We start from the raw sequence: 18500 nt of genomic DNA, 5'->3' as shown, positions 1-18500 counted from the left end.
TCCATAAAAACAAGTGTCCATCTTTATCCAGACTTGGATAAAATGAGCCTGACTGACCCACAGTGAAAAGAAAAATGTCTTTCTGCTGCCAGCACTTCTGCAGCAACAGCACCAGGCTTTGATGTGGTTTTGTCCTTGGAGCTGCTCATTTTTGTAGCTTTTGTAAAAACTGAAAGCTTTCTCCAAGCACAGGGGAATTCTTTCTCCTTTGCTGCTGTGGAGCTCCTTGGGAGGATGTGATTCCACCACACTGGAGAGAGATGTGTCAGCTGAATTTTCCCACCAAACTGGAATCCTTTGGTCCCAGTAGGAGGAAGGACAGTTCTGCAGCCATGGGCACGTGGTGACAGTGTGTCCAACTTGGCTTCAGCCCATTTGTCACCATAAATGGGTGAATTGAGTCCTCAGAGGAAGAAGAGACCAAGCCAGGGAAGCACAACAGAGCACAGAGTAGGGAGGCTTAAAATTCCTTTGCTATGTCGCTAAAACTGGGACTGGAGGCACCTTAAATCCAAGGATGCTTCCCATTGGAAAATTAAAGAAATAAAAGACAGGAGTATTTATCAAATTGGGTTCTTTTTTTGGGGGGGAATTTGCTGTTTTCAAGGGCCCAGATGAATTGTTGGGTCTTTGTCACTGCACCAAAGGGTTTTACATTGACCATGTTCAGCCCTGTCCTGAGTGATTGAAGTGCCTGCAAATTAAATAACAGCTGCTTTTATAACCTAAAAGTACATACAATAAGTAAGAAAAAATTGGGAGTCAGCTTTTGGTCAGAATTGAGGTTCACTGTCCCCTTCCCAGCCTGCACATTTCCAATTTTCAGTGGGGTTTTTTTGCTCATTTGTTTATTCTTCAGTCCTTGATGGGATTAAAGAATTCCTCTCCTCCAAAGAAATTACTTCAGAGATCTTGCATTTGAATGCTGCCCTGCTCTTCCTACAACTGTTACCTCCATATTCCAGCTGTGGAATGCCCTGGTCACATCTGGTTTTGTTCTCATTGAAAAGCCCAGATATTTAAGTTTGAATTTTATTATCAAATCTTCATCAATCAGAGCAATGACTGCTTTACCAAAATATTATAACTTGGGATAAAGTTCACACTCAGCTGTGCAGAAGCTTTGGATGCTCCCTTGAAGGACACATCTGTAATTACAGGAGTTTGTTTTCTTTTCTTGTAACATCTTACAGATCTTTGATGGTTTAGAAGAAAAAACCCTCTTGCAAGATTCAGCCTGATGTTTTGGGTATTTCAGAAACAAACCATTTGTAACTCTACAACTTGTCTGCACCAAAGCTGTGGGCACAGGGTCTGTCATGGGGAATCTTCACTGGATTCAAAGGGAGAAATGCTTCAGTGACTGAGAATTTAGGGATCTGCAGTGGAATCTGTGAGGATGAGTTACCTCATCTGACAAAGATGAGAATGAGATACAGAATTCCAGAATATCCTGCTTGGAAGGGAGCACAAGGATCACTGAGGCTCTGCCTGACTCCCCTGAGCATCCCTGGGAACGCTGCCCAAACGCTCCTGCAGCTCTGGGGACATTCCCTGGGGAGCCTGGGCAGTGCCAGCACCCTGGGGGGAAGAACCTTTCCCTGAGCTCCATCCCTGACACAGCTCCAGCTGCTCCCTGGGGTAATGGGATCCTCATGGCACGAGAAGAATTTCCAGCTCACATAAAACCCATTTTCCCACCAGGTCAGGATCTGTTATTTCCATAAATCTCAACACTGAACTTTCTAAAGACCCTCAGGAGGTTCTGAATGCACCAGAGGTGCTGCAGTGGGGCTGATTTTTGTTTTTGCCCACCCACCTGGTGCCCAGGCGCCGAGTCCTCAGCCCCATGAAGACGGAGCGGATGAGTTTCCCGAAGGAGGCGGCGTTGACGGGGTCCAGCTTGTGCTCCTGGCAGTGCCTCAGGTAATGGTTGTACAGGGAGCTCCTGGGCAGGCTCACACCCTCTGCAGTCTCATAGTTATCCAGCAGCCACTGCAGCTTCAGGCAGGGAAAAATAGACAACATGCAAGTCTAAAGAGGGCTGGGATGGCAGGCGGGGTCGGATCGAGGAGTTCAAGAGAACGGAGTAATTCATTTATATGAGTTCAATTCACATAACTTATATATTTATAATATGTCATTATATCTATATTTATATATTATTATAATATATAAAATTATTATGATTTATATAACTTTATGTTAGGATGGCAAAATCACCCCCAGCCCAAACAAAACCAGTCAGATTTTTCATTATTTAAACACATTCCTGCTGCCACCTCAGTGTCCACCTCAGGTTCAGCTGAATTCCTGCAGAGCCAAAATAAAGCTGTAAAAACTCACATTTTCCAAGGAAAAGAGATCTTGAGATACTGCCTAAGAGAAAATAATTTTAGGGGAAGCAAATTGATGCAAAGTCTTTATTAATTGGAAGATTGGCATGTCTGCAGCAGCTCTCTTAACAATAAAATTAATGGTTGCCAAAGCAACCTTCAAAATCTGAGGGAATCCATCTACTTTGCAAAATTTACTGTCTGAACTTCTGACATGGCTGTTGATTAAAATTTGCAATTAATATAAATTATTTATACTGAGATAGTCTGAAAGGGCAGGTCCAGCACACGGTGTCAGAGCAGGAATTCAAATGCAGAGCCCCCAATTTCCTTTAACTGACTAAACGACTTCAGCATCAATAAAATGAGTGTTGTAATAATTGAATTTTGGAAGGAACTGGATGCACACATGGGCTAGTATCAGCAGGGTGGGTAAGAGCCCTTTCACTGCCATGAGGGATGTCTGGGATTAACATTTTCCAGGCTTCCCTCTCCCCCCAGATCTCATCCCTGCACCAGAACCAGCTGCATTCCCACCAGATCAGGGCACAACAGTCTTGGGTTGTGGATGCCAAATATCAGCCACAGCATCTCCACACAACTCAGAGTCTTGGGTAAAAATGGGAACTGAGCATGGATTTAGTTTAGAAATCAGTGGGATTTGACAAAGCCCACGGATCTGCACTCAAACCCTCTCCACTCCATCCCGTTGTCCCTCTCTTTTCTCCCATTTTCTTTTGGTGACACTCCCAGGTCCCAATCCACCACAAGGCAGGAGTTTTACACCAAGAATTCTCTGAAGGACAACCTGAGCTGTGGGTGACATCTCTGGCACCTCTCTCCCCTGAGCAGTTTCCAGTTTCTGTGTTTCATGTCCCACTCTGCTCTCACACGGAGGCTCTGCAGCACCCTCAGGGTGTTCACACATCCAAATTTAAACTGCTGCTTCACAAAGTCAGCTGGATCCAAACCCCTGCACTTTAAGCTCTGCAATAAAACTATTCCATTCAGTTGGAGAAGAGAAGCTCCAGGGAGAGCTCAGAGCCCCTGGCAGGGCCTGAAGGGGCTCCAGGAGAGCTGGAGAGGGACTGGGGACAAGGGATGGAGGGACAGGACCCAGGGAATGGCTGCCACTGGCAGAGGGCAGGGCTGGATGGGATATTGGGCAGGAGTTGTTCCCTGGGAGGGTGGGGAGCCCTGGCACAGGGTGCCCAGAGCAGCTGTGGCTGCCCCTGGATCCCTGGCAGTGTCCCAGGCCAGGCTGGACATTGGGGCTGGAGCAGCCTGGGACAGTGGGAGGTGTCCCTGCCATGGCAGGGGTGGCACTGGGTGGGATTTAAGGTTTTTCCAACCCCAACCATTCCAGGATTTGTTTGCTGGAGCTGACCCAAATCCAAGCACAAATTCCCAGCAGCCCTGGTGGCCTTTGGAGCAGACCAGGGGCTGCCACAGCTGGAGGAACAAAAACCTCCTGGCCACGTTTCCCTCTGCCCTGCTCCTCTCCTCCTGCCACCTTCCCCCAGCTCCACAGCACCCAAGACACTTTTTGAGGTGATCTCCCACAGACAAAGATCATTTCCAAGAAATGGTTTGTTAATGATCCATAAGGATCCTTCCTGCTCCCATCTGCAGCACAGACACCCCTGGAAGCCCCAAAAAATCTTCCTGTGGCCCTGAGCCTCCCCCAGCCATTCAGTTCCCTCTAACAAAAGGAGACCCCAGTGGTTTTGCCATAAAACACCAGGAATTCAGTTTTTAAGTTGTCCACATCTATGTTAATTTTGGCCCATCCCCTGTATTTAAAAGATTATTGCTTAAGATCCTTTCAAATTTTCAAACCAGCTATTTTATTTATCCTATGGAAAATACTGAATGTGCATCAGCTATTTATCTCCTAAATCTTAAGCCTTAAGCCTTAAAAAAAATATAAAAGTTTTGTATTACTATGGAAAATTCAGATATAGATAAACCCTCACATTTAAATTTGATCCTGGGCATTTTTCTTCTAATCCCTGATATTTCTAGAAGATTCCCTTCATCTCCCAGCTTCCTTTTCCTGCAAATGTCTTTTTATATTCCCTTAAACACTGCAGAGTTTCACAATATGAACTCCCACTATTGAATTAGAAATTTATTATGAAGCACACAAAAGAGCTTGAAACAGAGATCTGTCAGAATATAAATAATTTTCCAAACGTGATTTTTGCTCTTCCTGCACAACTAATAACACACTGGGCACTTAAAATGAGAAAATTAAAAACTCCTTCCATTTGAATTTCTTATTCTGTTTGCTTTCTGAATCCTGTTCAGTTGTGACAATCAGTTTATTTCTGTTTATGCCATGATCAAGTTCCAATAAAATCACTCTACAGCCATATGCTGCAGTGGTTGTTATAGGCACTACAGGGGAACATTTAATTTTCATTTCTTCCTTAAGTTTATTTCTATTTGACTGTTTGGTTTCCTTTGGAAAAAAAAAAAACACGGGCAAAAATCTGGTCCTGGTTCTATCCAAAGGTGGAAAAAACCATTCTTGGGGCTGGCTGAGAAAATAAAAACCTTTTTTTTCAGGTCCAAGATTGGAGAAGTTTTCTTGTATATAAAAATATAAAAAAGAAACCATTTGTGGGTCATATTAAGGTGTTTTTAGCTGGGACCATGAGCAGCAGGTTCCTAAATTTCCACTCATAGTTAGGACAGGAAAGAATTCCAGTGGGGGTTGTTTTGTGAGATTTCATTTTTCAGATAATGAGGAAAAATTTACATTTTCTCCCTACCCTTCCTTGTGCTGTGGATATCCCAGTGCCACAGGGCCTCAACTCCTCCAACTCCCTGCTCTTGTGTACAAAAATTGCAGTTCTTTTTCTCTGATTTTTTTGCATCATCTGCAAGATCATAACTGCAGCCCCACATGGAGATGATTCCATCAGACCCATCCCCTGTCACTGGGGCTCAGCAGGAGCTGCATCCTCCCCTCTGCATATTTCAAGTGCACTTGAACAACCTCTCAGGGAGGTTTTGAAGCCAAATTCAGTTATCAAGCTCCATTTCTTATTGATTTTAGTTAAATTATGTGAAAAATTCCCTCTGGACTGAGATACCTTTAATTGTCCTCTTATTTTTTTTTAAAACCCCAAAGATTCCTGGCATGAACCATCTGCTGATGGTAACAAAATAAACCTCATTATCCCGAGAACTTGCACATTTCCAAAATGTCAAATTTCAAATAAGGGACAGAAGACAATGAAGAACTCTGAGACTCAGAGCAATTAAGTCACAACTCAGTGCAATTAGCATCCTCTTGCTTTTGTCAAGCTGGAATTTGCTTTCAGCCTTGACAAACTGCAGTCACCTGCAGCTCCCCTCTGCTCCTCCAGCACAGCCTGACCATGCTGTGCAGAGGGGGATTTGGGGTGGGTCGTGCTCTCCCTGCTCTGGGGTTTTGTTCTCTGCCAAGGAGAGGTGGGAACTGGAACATCCTGGAGAGCAGGAGCTGGGGAAGGTGGCTGGGATATCCCACACCTGCCCTGGGAACCAGCTCTGGCCACCAGTGGTGGCTGCTCCATCCCTGGAGCACCCAAGGCTGGTTTGGGCAGAGCTCTGAGCACTCTGCTCTGCTGGAAGGTGGCAGGAGGTTGCATTTAAATAAGCTTTAATGTCCTTTCCAACCCAAACCATGTTAGTGCAGCTTCCTGCTCAAATCAGAGCACAATTCCATGGGTGCCTCACTCAGATGAGTCCTAAAAGAGCCTCCCTGGGCAGAGCCACTGGAGCTCCTCCAGCTCTGGACCTGCTGGTTCCCCAGGGTCTGTGTTCCTCCAGGCACTGCTCATCCCTCTTTTTGTGCCCAGACACCTCCCTGTGCCCTGGGAGGGCTGAGCAGGGACACTGGGGACAGCAAGGACCCTGTGGGGTTCCTCAGGCTCTGTGCCCTGGGGGGAATCACCCACCCCAGCCCTGGCAGGAGTTTGTTTGCTCCAGAGTTTGTGAGAGCACTTAAACCTCAGGCCAGACTCTGAACCATCACCTAGAACCAGGGACATCAAGTCCCTGCAAAACCAGAGGGGGGAAGGTTGATCAGGGCTGAATGAGGCCCCACTCCATCCTGCACAGCTTGTGGTGAGTGAAATCTCTTTTCTACCTTTTGCTTTCTTTCCTCTGCGCTTTTCCTGATTTTTTTTTCAAAGTTTGTCTATGATGAAAACCCTGCAGAGCAACACAATCCATGTGCACACTTCAGGAGTGTGAGCCTGGCACAGCCTGGGGTGGGAGGGATGCAGGAGATGCTCAGAACAGGGATTGCCTGATCCTGCAGCTTTGGAACCTTCACTCTCCACCAGCTGAAATAAAGACTGAGCTCCCCCAGGAGCCCTGGCCTGGAGCTTGAAATCAGCTGAAGGAATCAGACTGGTTTAAAGTTCCTTTTGTTGTCTCAGGCTATTTATTTAGCCAAAGATTTTGGTTTGTTTTTTTTTTGCAGGCCCTAAGAATGACAAAGCAGCCCCCAAACACAGAGGAAATCTGTTAGAACAGAGCAGCAGCACTTTGTGCACTGGGATTTATGGGTGCAGGACATGCTTGAGCTTAATCCAAACACAGGGGAACCAAAGCAATCCATGGGAAACCAAATCCATCCATGACCTGGATCAACCCAAATCTCCCCCAAGCACGTGCTCACCCCTCAGTGCTGCTGCTTGGGAGCCACAACACCAAATGCAAAGGCCCAGCAGAACAGTGGCAATGTCACACAAAGCAGGGAAATGGCTGCAGAGAGAGAAGCCCAGCACAGCATTGTGGATTTAGCACAGCATTGACAGGAAGGGCCTTCCTGAGGCACAGACAGAGGGAAAAAGGCAGCCACAGGCTTTTGGTGTGTGCTGGCTGAGGGGAACCTGTCACAATTCACACCCAGTCCTGGCTGAGGATTTACAAGGAATTTTCCAGCCATTTTTCAGTTGCAGTGAAAGGCAAAGAACTTCCTCAAATGTGTTTATCTGATTGCCAGCAATTTCCATTGCAAGATGAAATAAATAAACACAGGGCAGAGGCAGTTAACAGACTCCTGAGCATCTCAGCAGCAAACATTCTCATTTGGCACTTTTTGCAGACTCTTTTTCCCTGGGATGGGTTTTTTTGGGCAGCACAGCTCAATCACTGCTGCTTTTGAGTGCTTTGTGCTGTTGAATCCACCAAAGAAATAATTCTCCTACCAAAGCAGGGGAAAAGGTTGTAAATTCTGATTGTAACTTACATGGCTGTTGAGCAAACTGCTTTTGTGTGATGTAATCCCTTCATTTTTTTGTAGGTTTTCAATCGCCATTTCAAGCTAAAGAAAAATGTGCACAGGAGAGAGAGAAAAAAAAAAAAAAAAAAGGAGAAAGAAAGGAAATCAGATAGTTAGCAACAGCCAGGATTATTGTTTCTTTATTAATATTTGAATGATTAATGCTTTATATCAACAAGCTTGTGAAAAAGAGGCAAACAGATGAGCACAGTTGGTGTGGATGGAGCTGCAGAGGCGTTTCTGGGACATGCAAATGGACACAAAGCAGGAATCCCCACAGGGTGACAAAGCCAGGCCAGGGGGGGGTTAATCTTCCCCTAAAAGTGCTGCCTATTTATTAAAAAATAAAGTGATTTTCCTCCTCTTTTTCCCCTTCCTGCTGAGAGCAGGGTCAGACTGGCTGCAGCTGTACCCAAAGAGAGCTGGCAGTAATGACCTGGTTGCTGTCACCTCTTCATATTTTGTCAAAAATCCTACAAAATGAAATAAAACTGGGGTGCAAGGAGAGTGCATGAAACTGGAATGGGTAAGGGCTCTCTGATGCTGAGAAATGCAAAGGGAAGAAGGGAGGAGCCAGGCTTCAGCTGAGCTCTCCCCCACGAGGCAGGATGGAATATTTGATGCTGCCTGTGCTCGTTTCTCTGGATCTCAGAGATCCAAGGTGAGGTTTGCTGGCTCCTGAGGAGCCTCCTGACTCCTGTCTGGCTCCTGTTCCACTCCAGCCCAGCTGTGGCTGTGCCTTGTGCCTCAGCCCTCTCCTGAACCCTTCTTGTCTTCTCCATTCTGCTGCTGGGGCAGAATCTGGGATGCTGCTGCTCCCAAAGCTCCAGTGCTCCTCTACAAGCTTTGTGCAAGAAAAAAACAATCCCCAAACCTCCCCAAAGCCCCCATTAGAGGCTGGCAGGAGCAGAACCTACTGTTTGTGCCCAGCAGATGTTCCCAAGCCCTGTCCAGTGCAGGACAAAGCAGGAGCACAGAACTGCAGCCTGAGCTCTGCTGCCTCTGTCCCCACTGAACACACAAACTTGCAGGTGTCTGTCCATGGCCTCCTGCCCACATCCACAGCCTGACTCACCCCTCAGTGCAGATTTAGGCTGAGATAAAGCCAGCCCTTACAAAGCCAGGCTCTGTCCCAGGAGGGTGGCAGAGAACAGATCAGAGCCAGCCTCTGAAGTGACACCCAGCAAGCACAGGCACCGTGCCACAGCCAGCTGGGAAGGTGGCACCACCTCCAGCACCCCAGAGTGGAACTGGAACCACTTCTCGAGGTGTTCTCACCAAATTCAATCTCAGATTTGTGATGGACCCCAAGGAACCAAAGCCTGAGTGCTGACACAGCCTTCAGGAAATGAGTCAGAGGGAGACCCAATTTCCTTCCTCTGCTCAGTTTGAGGCAAGCACAGAGACACTGCCTGGCCTTCTGCTGCTGGCAGCTGTCCCATCCAAAAGGACACCTTGCATTTGCAATAAAAATGGTGCAGGGGAAGGACTAAAAGCTTGCAAGCAGCCCTGCAGGAAGGTGGAGGACCCACTTATGGGAGATCTCAAGGATTTCCTCTCTTGGTCCAGACTCATTTAGGTGAAGATTAATAGTGCTGTGTTGGCACAGATATTGAGTGGGGCTGTTCCCTGTGCTGTTTCACCCATCTGGTGGAGCACAACTTTGGGATTCCAGCAGACAGGGAAGGTTTCTTAAGAGGTTTCTCCAAGTATCTGTTCAGTGCACACACAGATTTACCAAACATCTCTCCTGAGGCACTCTTGCACCACTGCTAATCCTGAAATTTCCCTTGTTTCCATTCTCCTCTGGAGGTGCCTCCTTGCTCTTGAGGCCTCTTCCCCAAGCTCCCAACATCTCCAGTCCCTCCCCACTGCTGACCACTCCAGTGTCCATCCCCAAGGCCACTGCAAACACTTTGGCTCCCCTGGCTCCATCTGCATGAGCTCTGCTCTCCTTCCCTCCCACAAACTCCCAGTCCTGCCCCAAAATTTCTGCCAGGACCACCAGAGCCCCTCTGGTCTCATTAACATCAGTCTGTTTAGGCTGAACATTACACAGAAAATAATGTCCTGCCCATGGATCTGATTCAGTGCCACCCATCCTTTCTTGTGGGTGCCCAGAGCAGCTCTGGCTGCCCCTGGACCCCTGAAGTGTCCCAGGCTGGACAGGGCTTGGAGCAGCCTGGGACAGTGAAGGTGTCCCTGCCATGGCAGGGGTGGCACTGGATGGGCTCTAAAATCCCAAACCAAATGGTTAAGTGAAATTCCAAAATTCCAAATAGTCAAGGCTCTGCTCCATCCCCCTCTGACCCTGTCTTGCTGGAAGGACTGAAATCCACACACAGACACAGCCCTGGACTGCCTGCCAGGCTCTTTTCCACCTTTCCCAGCCCTTCCTCAGATATTTTGTGTTAAAATACCTGCAGAAAGCTCATTCCTGTATGCAACAGTATGAATTTATCTCAGATGTATTTCCATAAAGGTTGCTTTCTAATTTTTTTTTTCTGAACAGCCTTATCTCATGTAATAACCACCAACTAAATCTGTTCATGGGATATTTCTACTGACATATTTTCCACTTGGGCTTTTATATTGTGCTTATCACCATGGAAATTACAAAAACCATAAACAACAGCAACAAAAAAAATCCCCCCAAAATCCAAGAATATAGTTGTGCAGTTTTGTAAGGTGAAGTCCCACACCAGTGATGCTTCCAAATGATAACTTTGAGCAAAAACCAAATGGTCCAGTGCTGAATTTTAACTAGGAGAAGTTAAAATACACAGACACACAATTCTCACCCAGAAATGAACCTCAGCATCTGTCATTTTCTCTTCCACCCAAACTAAGGACTTTTCTACCCAAGGAAGAGCACATTTACTCCAGGATCAAAGCAACCTTTCAAGGCACAAAGATTCAAAAAACATAAACTGTGTATTCTAAAACTCAGTGGGAAAAGAAAGTACAACTTAACAGGCCAGATTTACAAGATTCTCAGTAGCAACAGCTCCAGTTTTTCTCCCTAGTGATGCTGCTCACATTTTAAATTCTGGCTACATACCCTGAATTACACCTACATTGGTATTTATATTTATATATGAATGCATAAACACACAGAAGTCTGCAGAGGGAGGTGTCCCAGGAAATGAGCTCCCAGCACTCCTGGCAGCTGCTAAGGGCTGGGAGATCCCCCAGCCAAAGCCCTGGTGCTTCTTACTGCAAAAAGTCCCTTTTGGGTGAAGAGCTGAAAGCCCTCAGTCCCCCACAGCTGCACAGATGTGCTCCCAGCCCCTGCCACCTCACTGGCAGCTGGAGGGACACGATGTAAAGAAATCAGAACTTTAAACCATTTCTGTTTGATCAGTATTACCCCTAAAAGACATTTTCTAAACATATGGCAAGGACAGAATACACAGTGGTGTAGGAGATATACAGACAGAATTTTTGATCACTGTGCATGATCAGCTTGACATGACTTAGGTGACAATTATCCCCTGGGTTAAGGAAAGATTTCTCAGGTCTCTTCATAATTGAGGACATATTTCAATATTTTGGGTAAGCACGTGTGAGATGTTTGAAAACACAGAGACAAATCTTTAAAAGCCAAAATATTTTGCTTGGGGAGGGGGGAGAAAACCCCCAAACCAAATCAAATGCTTTATTAATATTGGAATGATTAATGCTTTCTGCATAATTTCAATGATCTGCTGAGCGAGAGGGACAGCCCAAACACAAAAAAATGTAAAAATAAGTGTGGTACACCAGTGTGCATTCTCTCCCTTGCACTCATGGCATGTTACAGACATAAACAAGGTCAGATTTATTTTCTGCAGGTTTTCAGTGCCCTTGGGAAGCACTGCTGGCCCCCAGGCTGTGGTGCCTACATACCGTTGCTGGAGAGGAGCGTGAGGTGTGTGACAGGGAATGTCTAGAGTTCTCCAGCCCCCCATGAATGAGATAGGCGCCCGAGCCGGAGAGGATCTGACTTCCCCCAATGTCCATGGTGATGCCCACCATGTTGTGAGAGGGAATGGCTGTAGGAGAGGATGTCGCTGTAGTCACCTGAGCTCCTCCTCCTCCTCCTCCTCCCTGCGCTTCGAAATAGGGCGCGGCGCCGGCGGGAGCGTAAACCTGCGCCTCGCTGCTGTACGAGTAGGCAGCTCGTCTGTGGGGACACAAGGGGACATGGAGAGCAGCTGTGCCTTGGCTTGGAGCACAGGGTGTGGCCAGAAATGTGAATTCTATCACCATCTGTAGAACCCTTATCTCCTGGCACATATTATCTGCTAATGGGCCATCTTTAAACCAGCTGCAATCATCTTTATCTTCCCACAGCCCATCCTCCCTCCAGGAGATATCTCCTGTTAATGGACCATGTGTTAAAAAACCAGCTGGGCAATCATCTTTATCTTTCCACAGCCCATCCTCCCTCCAGGAGATATCTCCTGTTCATGGCCACTGAGTCCCAGGGCATGACTGATAAAATTCCATCATCCCACTGGGAGATGCTCCAGCCAGGGGAGCAGCCAAGCCTTTCCTACCCAGATAAAAACTGAGATTTGGGACAGCAAGTTTCCATCTTCCTACTGGATCCCAGAGGAAAACCAGACCTTTGCACATCATCCCTGGAGCTTCAGAGGAAACTGCACCTTCTCCAGGAGCACTGCTCCAGCTGAACCACATCTGCCCCTGCAGGAGGATGCAGCCACCATGGAATGGGACTGTGCCAACACCCTGACTGACTGACGGGTGTCAGCTTGGATTCTGACTCTGGTAGGGCTGGGATTGTTCTTTGTAATACTGCATTTCTATTTTAATTTTCCTAATAAAGAACTGTTATTCCTAATTCCCATATCTTTGCCTGAGAGCCTCTTAATTTCAAAATTATAATAATTTGGAGGGAGGGGGTTTCCATTCTCCATTTCAAAGAGAAGTTTCTGCCTTTATTGGCAGACACCTGTCCTTCAGACCAGGACAAGCTGCCAGAGGGAACCTCGTATGTGAGGTTCTGACTTCTGGTGCTCTAAGGCACAACTCTGGAGCTCTTGGCTCCTACTTTGCTGGGTTATTTTAAATAATCAAAGCAGCTAATAGTTGTTAAAAACATTATTTATTACAAAGCACATCAGTCTTAAAAGGCATGCAGGAAAGCAATAGCAAAAGCAGTAGCAAAAGCAAAAGCAAAAGGTAAGAGCAAATGGCTAAAAGCCCTGGCAAAAGCTGATGGTTAAAAGTACTAACTCTCCCCAGTACATACTTTTCTATAGGATTTTCTCAACAAACTAAGACACAAACTCAGACTATCACTCCTTAAACTATTAGAATTTTAGTTTCTTAGTAGGCTAGGTTATGTATAAGACTATGTACACAACTTATTTTGTTCTATCTGAAAAATGTAAGCAATATTCTTACTATAGCTCTATTATGTTTAAGTTTTGTCTACAACAGTGGGCCTGGAGCCTTTACTGAAAAACATTAGCATGTTTGCAACCTTCACTAGAACTTGCATTGTTACTGTGGAATCTAAACCTTTCACATACTAAAAGCATTAGAGCTCACTCTAAAACTTACTGACTTACTTCTGCTTAAACATCTACTTTATGTGTGAGTGGCTTAATGTACTTCAATCCATCTAAAGGCTTTAATTCAATCTTTACACTGATTTCACCCTTGACTCACTGACTCCAACACTCGTGTTTGACAGCTTCTAAAAGCTGGGCAAGTGTCAGAAAAGCCCCAGCTCTGCTGGAATGGGAGCTGTGCTGGGATCACTGGGCCACGCAGGAGCACAAGTGGGGGCACAGCCTGGAGCTCTTGGAAGGGAACTGGGGTGAGGAGGCCAAAAGGAGGCAGAAAATGGGGCACAGCAGACAGGAGGAAGAGGAAATTTTAAGGGTGGAGAGGCTCTGGCACAGCTGTGGCTGTCCCTGGATCACTGGAAGTGTCCAAGGCCAGGCTGGACGAGGCTTGGAGCTGCCTGGGATGGTGGAAGGTGTTGGGGGGTTGGAAGGAGATGAACTTTAAGGTCTTTTCCAACCCAAGCCATTCTGGCATTCCACATGGCTCTATAAAATCTTCCAACACCCCCTTTTTCCTCTAGAAAAATGACCTCTAGAAGTTCCACTGCTAAAGCTGCCCATGTCACCACACAAAGTGCATGGCACAGGGAACAACTTCATGATTCCCTGGAGAACAGGGAACAACATCCCCAGGGCTGGAGTGCGGCTGGAACCACCCTCACAGCCAAGAGAACACCTGAAACACTCCTCCTCTTCCTCACAGCCAAGAGAACACCTGAAACACTCCTCCTCTTCCTCCTCCCACCGTGGGGCCGGGCTGGGGGAGGGCAGGGCTGGGAGGTGGCAGGGGGACAGCTCAGAGAGGCTCTTACATGGTTCCATTGGTGTAAACAGCTTCTCCTCCTTCCACATACTGCACCTGGGCTGGATAAACGTGCTGCACAGACTGCACCTGCAACAGGCACCAAGAAATCAGGGACTGCTCAAACTGCACCACTCCAACCTGACCTTGACACTCAGGCTTTAATTTGTAGAAAAAAGGAAAAAAAAATAAATAAAACACCCTCCCTGCCCTCCCCTCCATGCTTAGGAATCTCAAAGGAGGTTTTTATTTTCAAAGGTCAAGTTAAAATAGATAAATAAGTGGTTGCTCCATGAGCAGTGGAAACAATGGAGCAGGGTTTCCTCTGGACACATGTCTAGGGGTGACTAAGAGGGGTGAGCTCATGCTGCAGCCTTTCCTTCAGAGGGGAGCCTGGCAGTGTCCAGCTGCACCCCAGCCCCTTTTTAATTTGCTCTGAGAGGGATGGAGTTGCCCTCTGTCAATTTTTTTTCCCCCTGGAATGGAGCAACCAAATATAAAATCACTAAAGAAAAAAAAATTAAAGAGAGTCAGACTCGCTGTCCACATGGAGCAGCAGCACATATCCCTGGTTTCTTAGGAAACAAGCCCAGGAAAAGGCAAAGTTCAAATAAATAAAAACAATTGCATGGCTCTCTGGCACCAAACCTTTCCATGGAGCCACGTGCAGTCAGTAAATTGTTTAATTTAAAAAAAACCCCAAACATTTCGCCTTTAAAAAAATCTTTACCAAAGGAGATTGCTTTTAATTTAACTTTGATTTAATAAATGCTTTTAAATGTAAGTTGAAAGCATCCATCAAATCTTCAAATACATGAAAGACAGCAAACAGATACAGCAAAGGTTCTTCTTTTGTCATCTAAGAAAGAAGGAGGGAGCTGGAGAAAGTGATCCCAGCTCTCTGACTGCCCACAACTCTTTAATTAAGATATTTTCTAGCTCTGGCACAGTTTCAGAGTCGTGTGGGACGTGGGGATGTGCTGGTGCAGGGGTTCTCTCCCCAGGTTCATTACCTGCTGTGGAACCTGCTGGACTCTGGGAACAGAGATTTGCTGCATCTGTGCCCCTTTGGGAGCGGGGCCTGTGGCTTGGACCAAAACCCTCTGCAAGAAGAAGACACAGGAAGAGACAATTTCAGTCCATAACACAGGTGAGGCAGGTGTTCTCTTCCAAAATTTCATGGCCAACTTGCCTCTGACACCAGCAGCAGCATCCTGTAATTAGTGGAGGGACAGCATGAGCTCAGCCCCCTGAATTTGGGCAAAGCTGCCTCCACAATTTCTGACAGGAATCATCTTCAAACCTCCATGAAAGGAAACAGCAGCTCATTGATCAGCTCAGCCCCAGCTAAACAAGGATCACTCCTCACACATCCACATGTGGCTGCCAAATTCCTTCTCTCAGAGCTGCTAAACCCACACTCTGCCTCCTGCAACGAGAAATGGCACCAAATCCTGCCAGCCCCAGAGCTCAGCTGGCTCTGCCTGTCCCTGCAGTGCCACCAAGGGCACAGGGACCTTGCCTGCTGCTGCCTCTGTCACTTCCATCATCCCTGTCTCACACTCCACTTCCAGTCTGAGGTTGTCAACACATCTCAGAGTGCTCAGCACCTTCAGATCCAGCAAAACAAACGTGGGGATGGAAAGAAAGGATTCAGTGGGAACAGAGCCAAGCATCTCCTGGCCTTTTAAACCTTCTCCAAGGAGACACATCCTCCATGGCTGGAGGCCTTAAAAACACCCAGAAGACTGGGCCAACAGAACAAAGAGCCAGAAAACAGCCCCAGAAGTAACCTTGATAATTAGTGGCTACCTTATCCATGGATATTTAGGATTTTTAGCCCTCCCAACATATCTGTAACAACCAGAAATCCAATTCTAGCAGAATTCCAGCTTTATGGAATTGCCCAGATCTCCAGGCAGCTGCTCCACCTGCATTCCCTGGAGCTCCTGCACTGAGGACACCTACACTAATGTCACCTGGCTGTGTTCCCTCCCCTGCAGGATGGGGACATCACAAGCCCTTCTTGAAGTCAAGCCTTGGCAGTGCCACCTGCACCAAAGTCTCTTTCCTTTCTTCTGCTTTTTTCCCATTTTCCAGCATTGCTTTTGCCAAATGTCAGATCCCTGGCTCAGCTGCCCAGCTCAGCTCCTCACTGCCTGTCCAGCTGCTCCAGCCAAAATAAGGAATCATCCCCAACCCGGAAGGTGAGGCCATCCTGCCCAAACAGCCTCTGCTCTCTCTGAAAGGGGCACCAGTGCTCAACAACCCCGAGGGCTTCAGCCTCACACCATTCCTGCTGCCAGCAGCTCATTCCCAGGGTTTTCTTTGTCCTGCTGCTGAGAAGGGAAGGCTCTGGATGCTCCTCCTCTCCAGCAGTCTTCCACCATCCCTTGGATTTTCCAGGGTTCCACTCGTGCTCCATGTCCCAACGACAGCACAGGCAAAGGCTGGATGGGTGATTTCACAATCCAGAGGTTTTCCAGCCTTTGTTCCCAGCCAAATCCACACTGCTGATCCTGGGGACACTGCTGGGCACTGCTGTCCCCATCCCTGCCACGCCAGCAAGGCTGGGAGGTGACAGCAGCCCTCTGGGTCACCTGGTGGGAATGTCCATGGCTCCTGCAGAGTCCAACATTCCTCCCAATTCCCAATCTTTAATTGCTCCTTTTCATCAGCATCCAATGGCAGCTGCTGCTCACTTGGGACTTGGAGAAGGATGAAGCTGTTACACCCACCCATCCTCTCATCCCTCCAGCTTCCTGTGACAGAAATTTCTTTTCAAAGTTCCCCAAAAGGCATAAAAAGGAACAAAAGGGAACCAGTTTCATTTAACCCTTCCTGTTTTGCACTGGGTGTTCCCATTCCTCATTGAAGCCATCACTTGTCTCCTGTTGTGTCTCCCAAATGCAGCACATTCATGGGCACTAATCACAAATTCCCCCTCTGCAAATTAAAATCTTGGGATCCAAGGAAGAGACCATGGAATGCTTAGGGTTGGGAGGCACCTCAAAGCACATCCATTTCCACCCCTGCCCTGGCAGGGACACCTCCCACTGTCCCAGGCTGCTCCAGCCCCAATGTCCAGCCTGGCCTGGGACACTGCCAGGGATCCAGGGGCAGCCACAGCTGCTCTGGGCACCCTGTGCCAGGGCTCCCCACCCTCCCAGAGAACAATTCCTGCCCAATATCCCACCTAGCTCCCTTTAGACCCTGCCAGGGGCTCTGAGCTCTCCCTGGAGCCTTCTCTTCTCCAGGTGAGCACCCCCAGCTGTCCCAGCCTGTCCCCAGAGCAGAGGGGCTCCAGCCCTTGGAGCAGCTCCATGATCTCCTCTGGACCTGCTCAAACCTGTCCCTGCCCTTCTTGTGCTCAGGACCCAAACCTGGCCCCAGCAGTGCAGGGGGAGAATCCCCTCCCTGGCCTGCAGCCCCTCCCTGGGGATGCACCACCTCTCCCCTCCCAGCACTGTTCCATCTCCCCCTGCTGTTATTGACACTCCAAACCACACCAGGAAATCCACCCAGGACCTAAACTCACCCCAAACCCCACTCTGTGAACTGGCACGTGAGCTCACACCCTTTACCAACACCAAGGCCAGCAACACGTTATCCCCACTGCCTCAAGGAGCCAAACCCCTCTCCCCAGGATGGAAACCCTGGCAGGGGCAGCAGGGCTGGGCACACTTTACCTGCTGGGAGGCTGGCACTGCCTGCACCACCGGAGCCTGCGCCGGCGCCGACGGGTGAAGAGCTGCTGAGTCTGATCCAGCCTCGGCACTCTGCATGCTCACTGCTGGGACAGCACAGGGACATCACTGGGACAGCACAGCCACACCCCCAAACCCCCTTCAAACCCTTCCTTCAAACCCTTCAAACCCCAGAGTTTTGATGGCAACACTCCATTCCCCCAGTGGAAAATCCAGGGGGAAGCGCTGGGAAGGGAGGCAGCTCCCCGTCCTACACACAGGACTCTTTTTAGTCCTGCAGCTAATTTTAATGTAGAATTATATTAAGGAAAAAGAAAGTTGCACAATTGTTTCAGGGAGAGGAGAGGGAAGGAACAGAAAATGCATTTCTATATTTAACCGAAAAGTGGCGTTGGAAAATTATTGTGTCACGGTGAGCATCACACATGGTGGGGAAGAGTAGGGGCAGGATTTAAAATAATGCTTTCTCTGCCTCGTCACCTTTAACTATTGCAAAAAATGCTCCATCCCTTCCTGGAGTCCAGCTGAGATTTCAATTAGTGAAATGGGGTGGCCAGCTTGGGTTTATAACCAGAAAAAATCAAGGATGAAGAACAAGAACAGCAATTCAGCATCATTTCAGAACCCCTGAAGCAGCATCTCCAGCCTCCCATCCCATCCCATCCCATCCCATCCCATCCCATCCCATCCCATCCCATCCCATCCCATCCCATCCCATCCCATCCCATCCCATCCCATCCCATCCCATCCCATCCCAGCCCTGGTGCCAGCTCTGCCTCCTGGCACTGCCCC

The 18500-nt window shown here is 47.8% G+C and overlaps 1 protein-coding gene across 9 annotated transcripts in view; it reads right to left on the bottom strand.

The window, feature by feature from the left end:
* LOC130264502 (DNA-binding protein RFX2-like) overlaps positions 1-18500 on the bottom strand; it is a 70578-nt gene that overhangs the window by 14929 nt on the left and 37149 nt on the right. The window contains exons 2-7 of one of the 9 annotated variants that reach the window (XM_056512731.1): positions 17691-17791; positions 15015-15104; positions 14012-14091; positions 11683-11785; positions 7588-7662; positions 1820-2001 (exon numbers count right to left, since the gene is read on the bottom strand). In XM_056512731.1, coding sequence (XP_056368706.1) covers positions 1820-2001; positions 7588-7662; positions 11683-11785; positions 14012-14091; positions 15015-15104; positions 17691-17786 — 626 coding nt within the window. In that variant the 5' untranslated portion in view covers positions 17787-17791. Of the gene's footprint in view, positions 1-1819; positions 2002-7587; positions 7663-11508; positions 11786-14011; positions 14092-15014; positions 15105-16201; positions 16614-17690; positions 17795-18500 lie in introns of those variants that run through there. The other 8 variants (XM_056512732.1, XM_056512730.1, XM_056512727.1 and 5 more) reach the window with 8 other exon arrangements.

The sequence above is a fragment of the Oenanthe melanoleuca genome, chromosome 28 (assembly GCF_029582105.1).
Source record: "Oenanthe melanoleuca isolate GR-GAL-2019-014 chromosome 28, OMel1.0, whole genome shotgun sequence".
NCBI lineage: Eukaryota > Metazoa > Chordata > Aves > Passeriformes > Muscicapidae > Oenanthe > Oenanthe melanoleuca.
The sequence above is the reverse complement of the archived record's forward strand: the minus strand, read 5'-3'. Positions and strand labels throughout refer to the sequence as shown.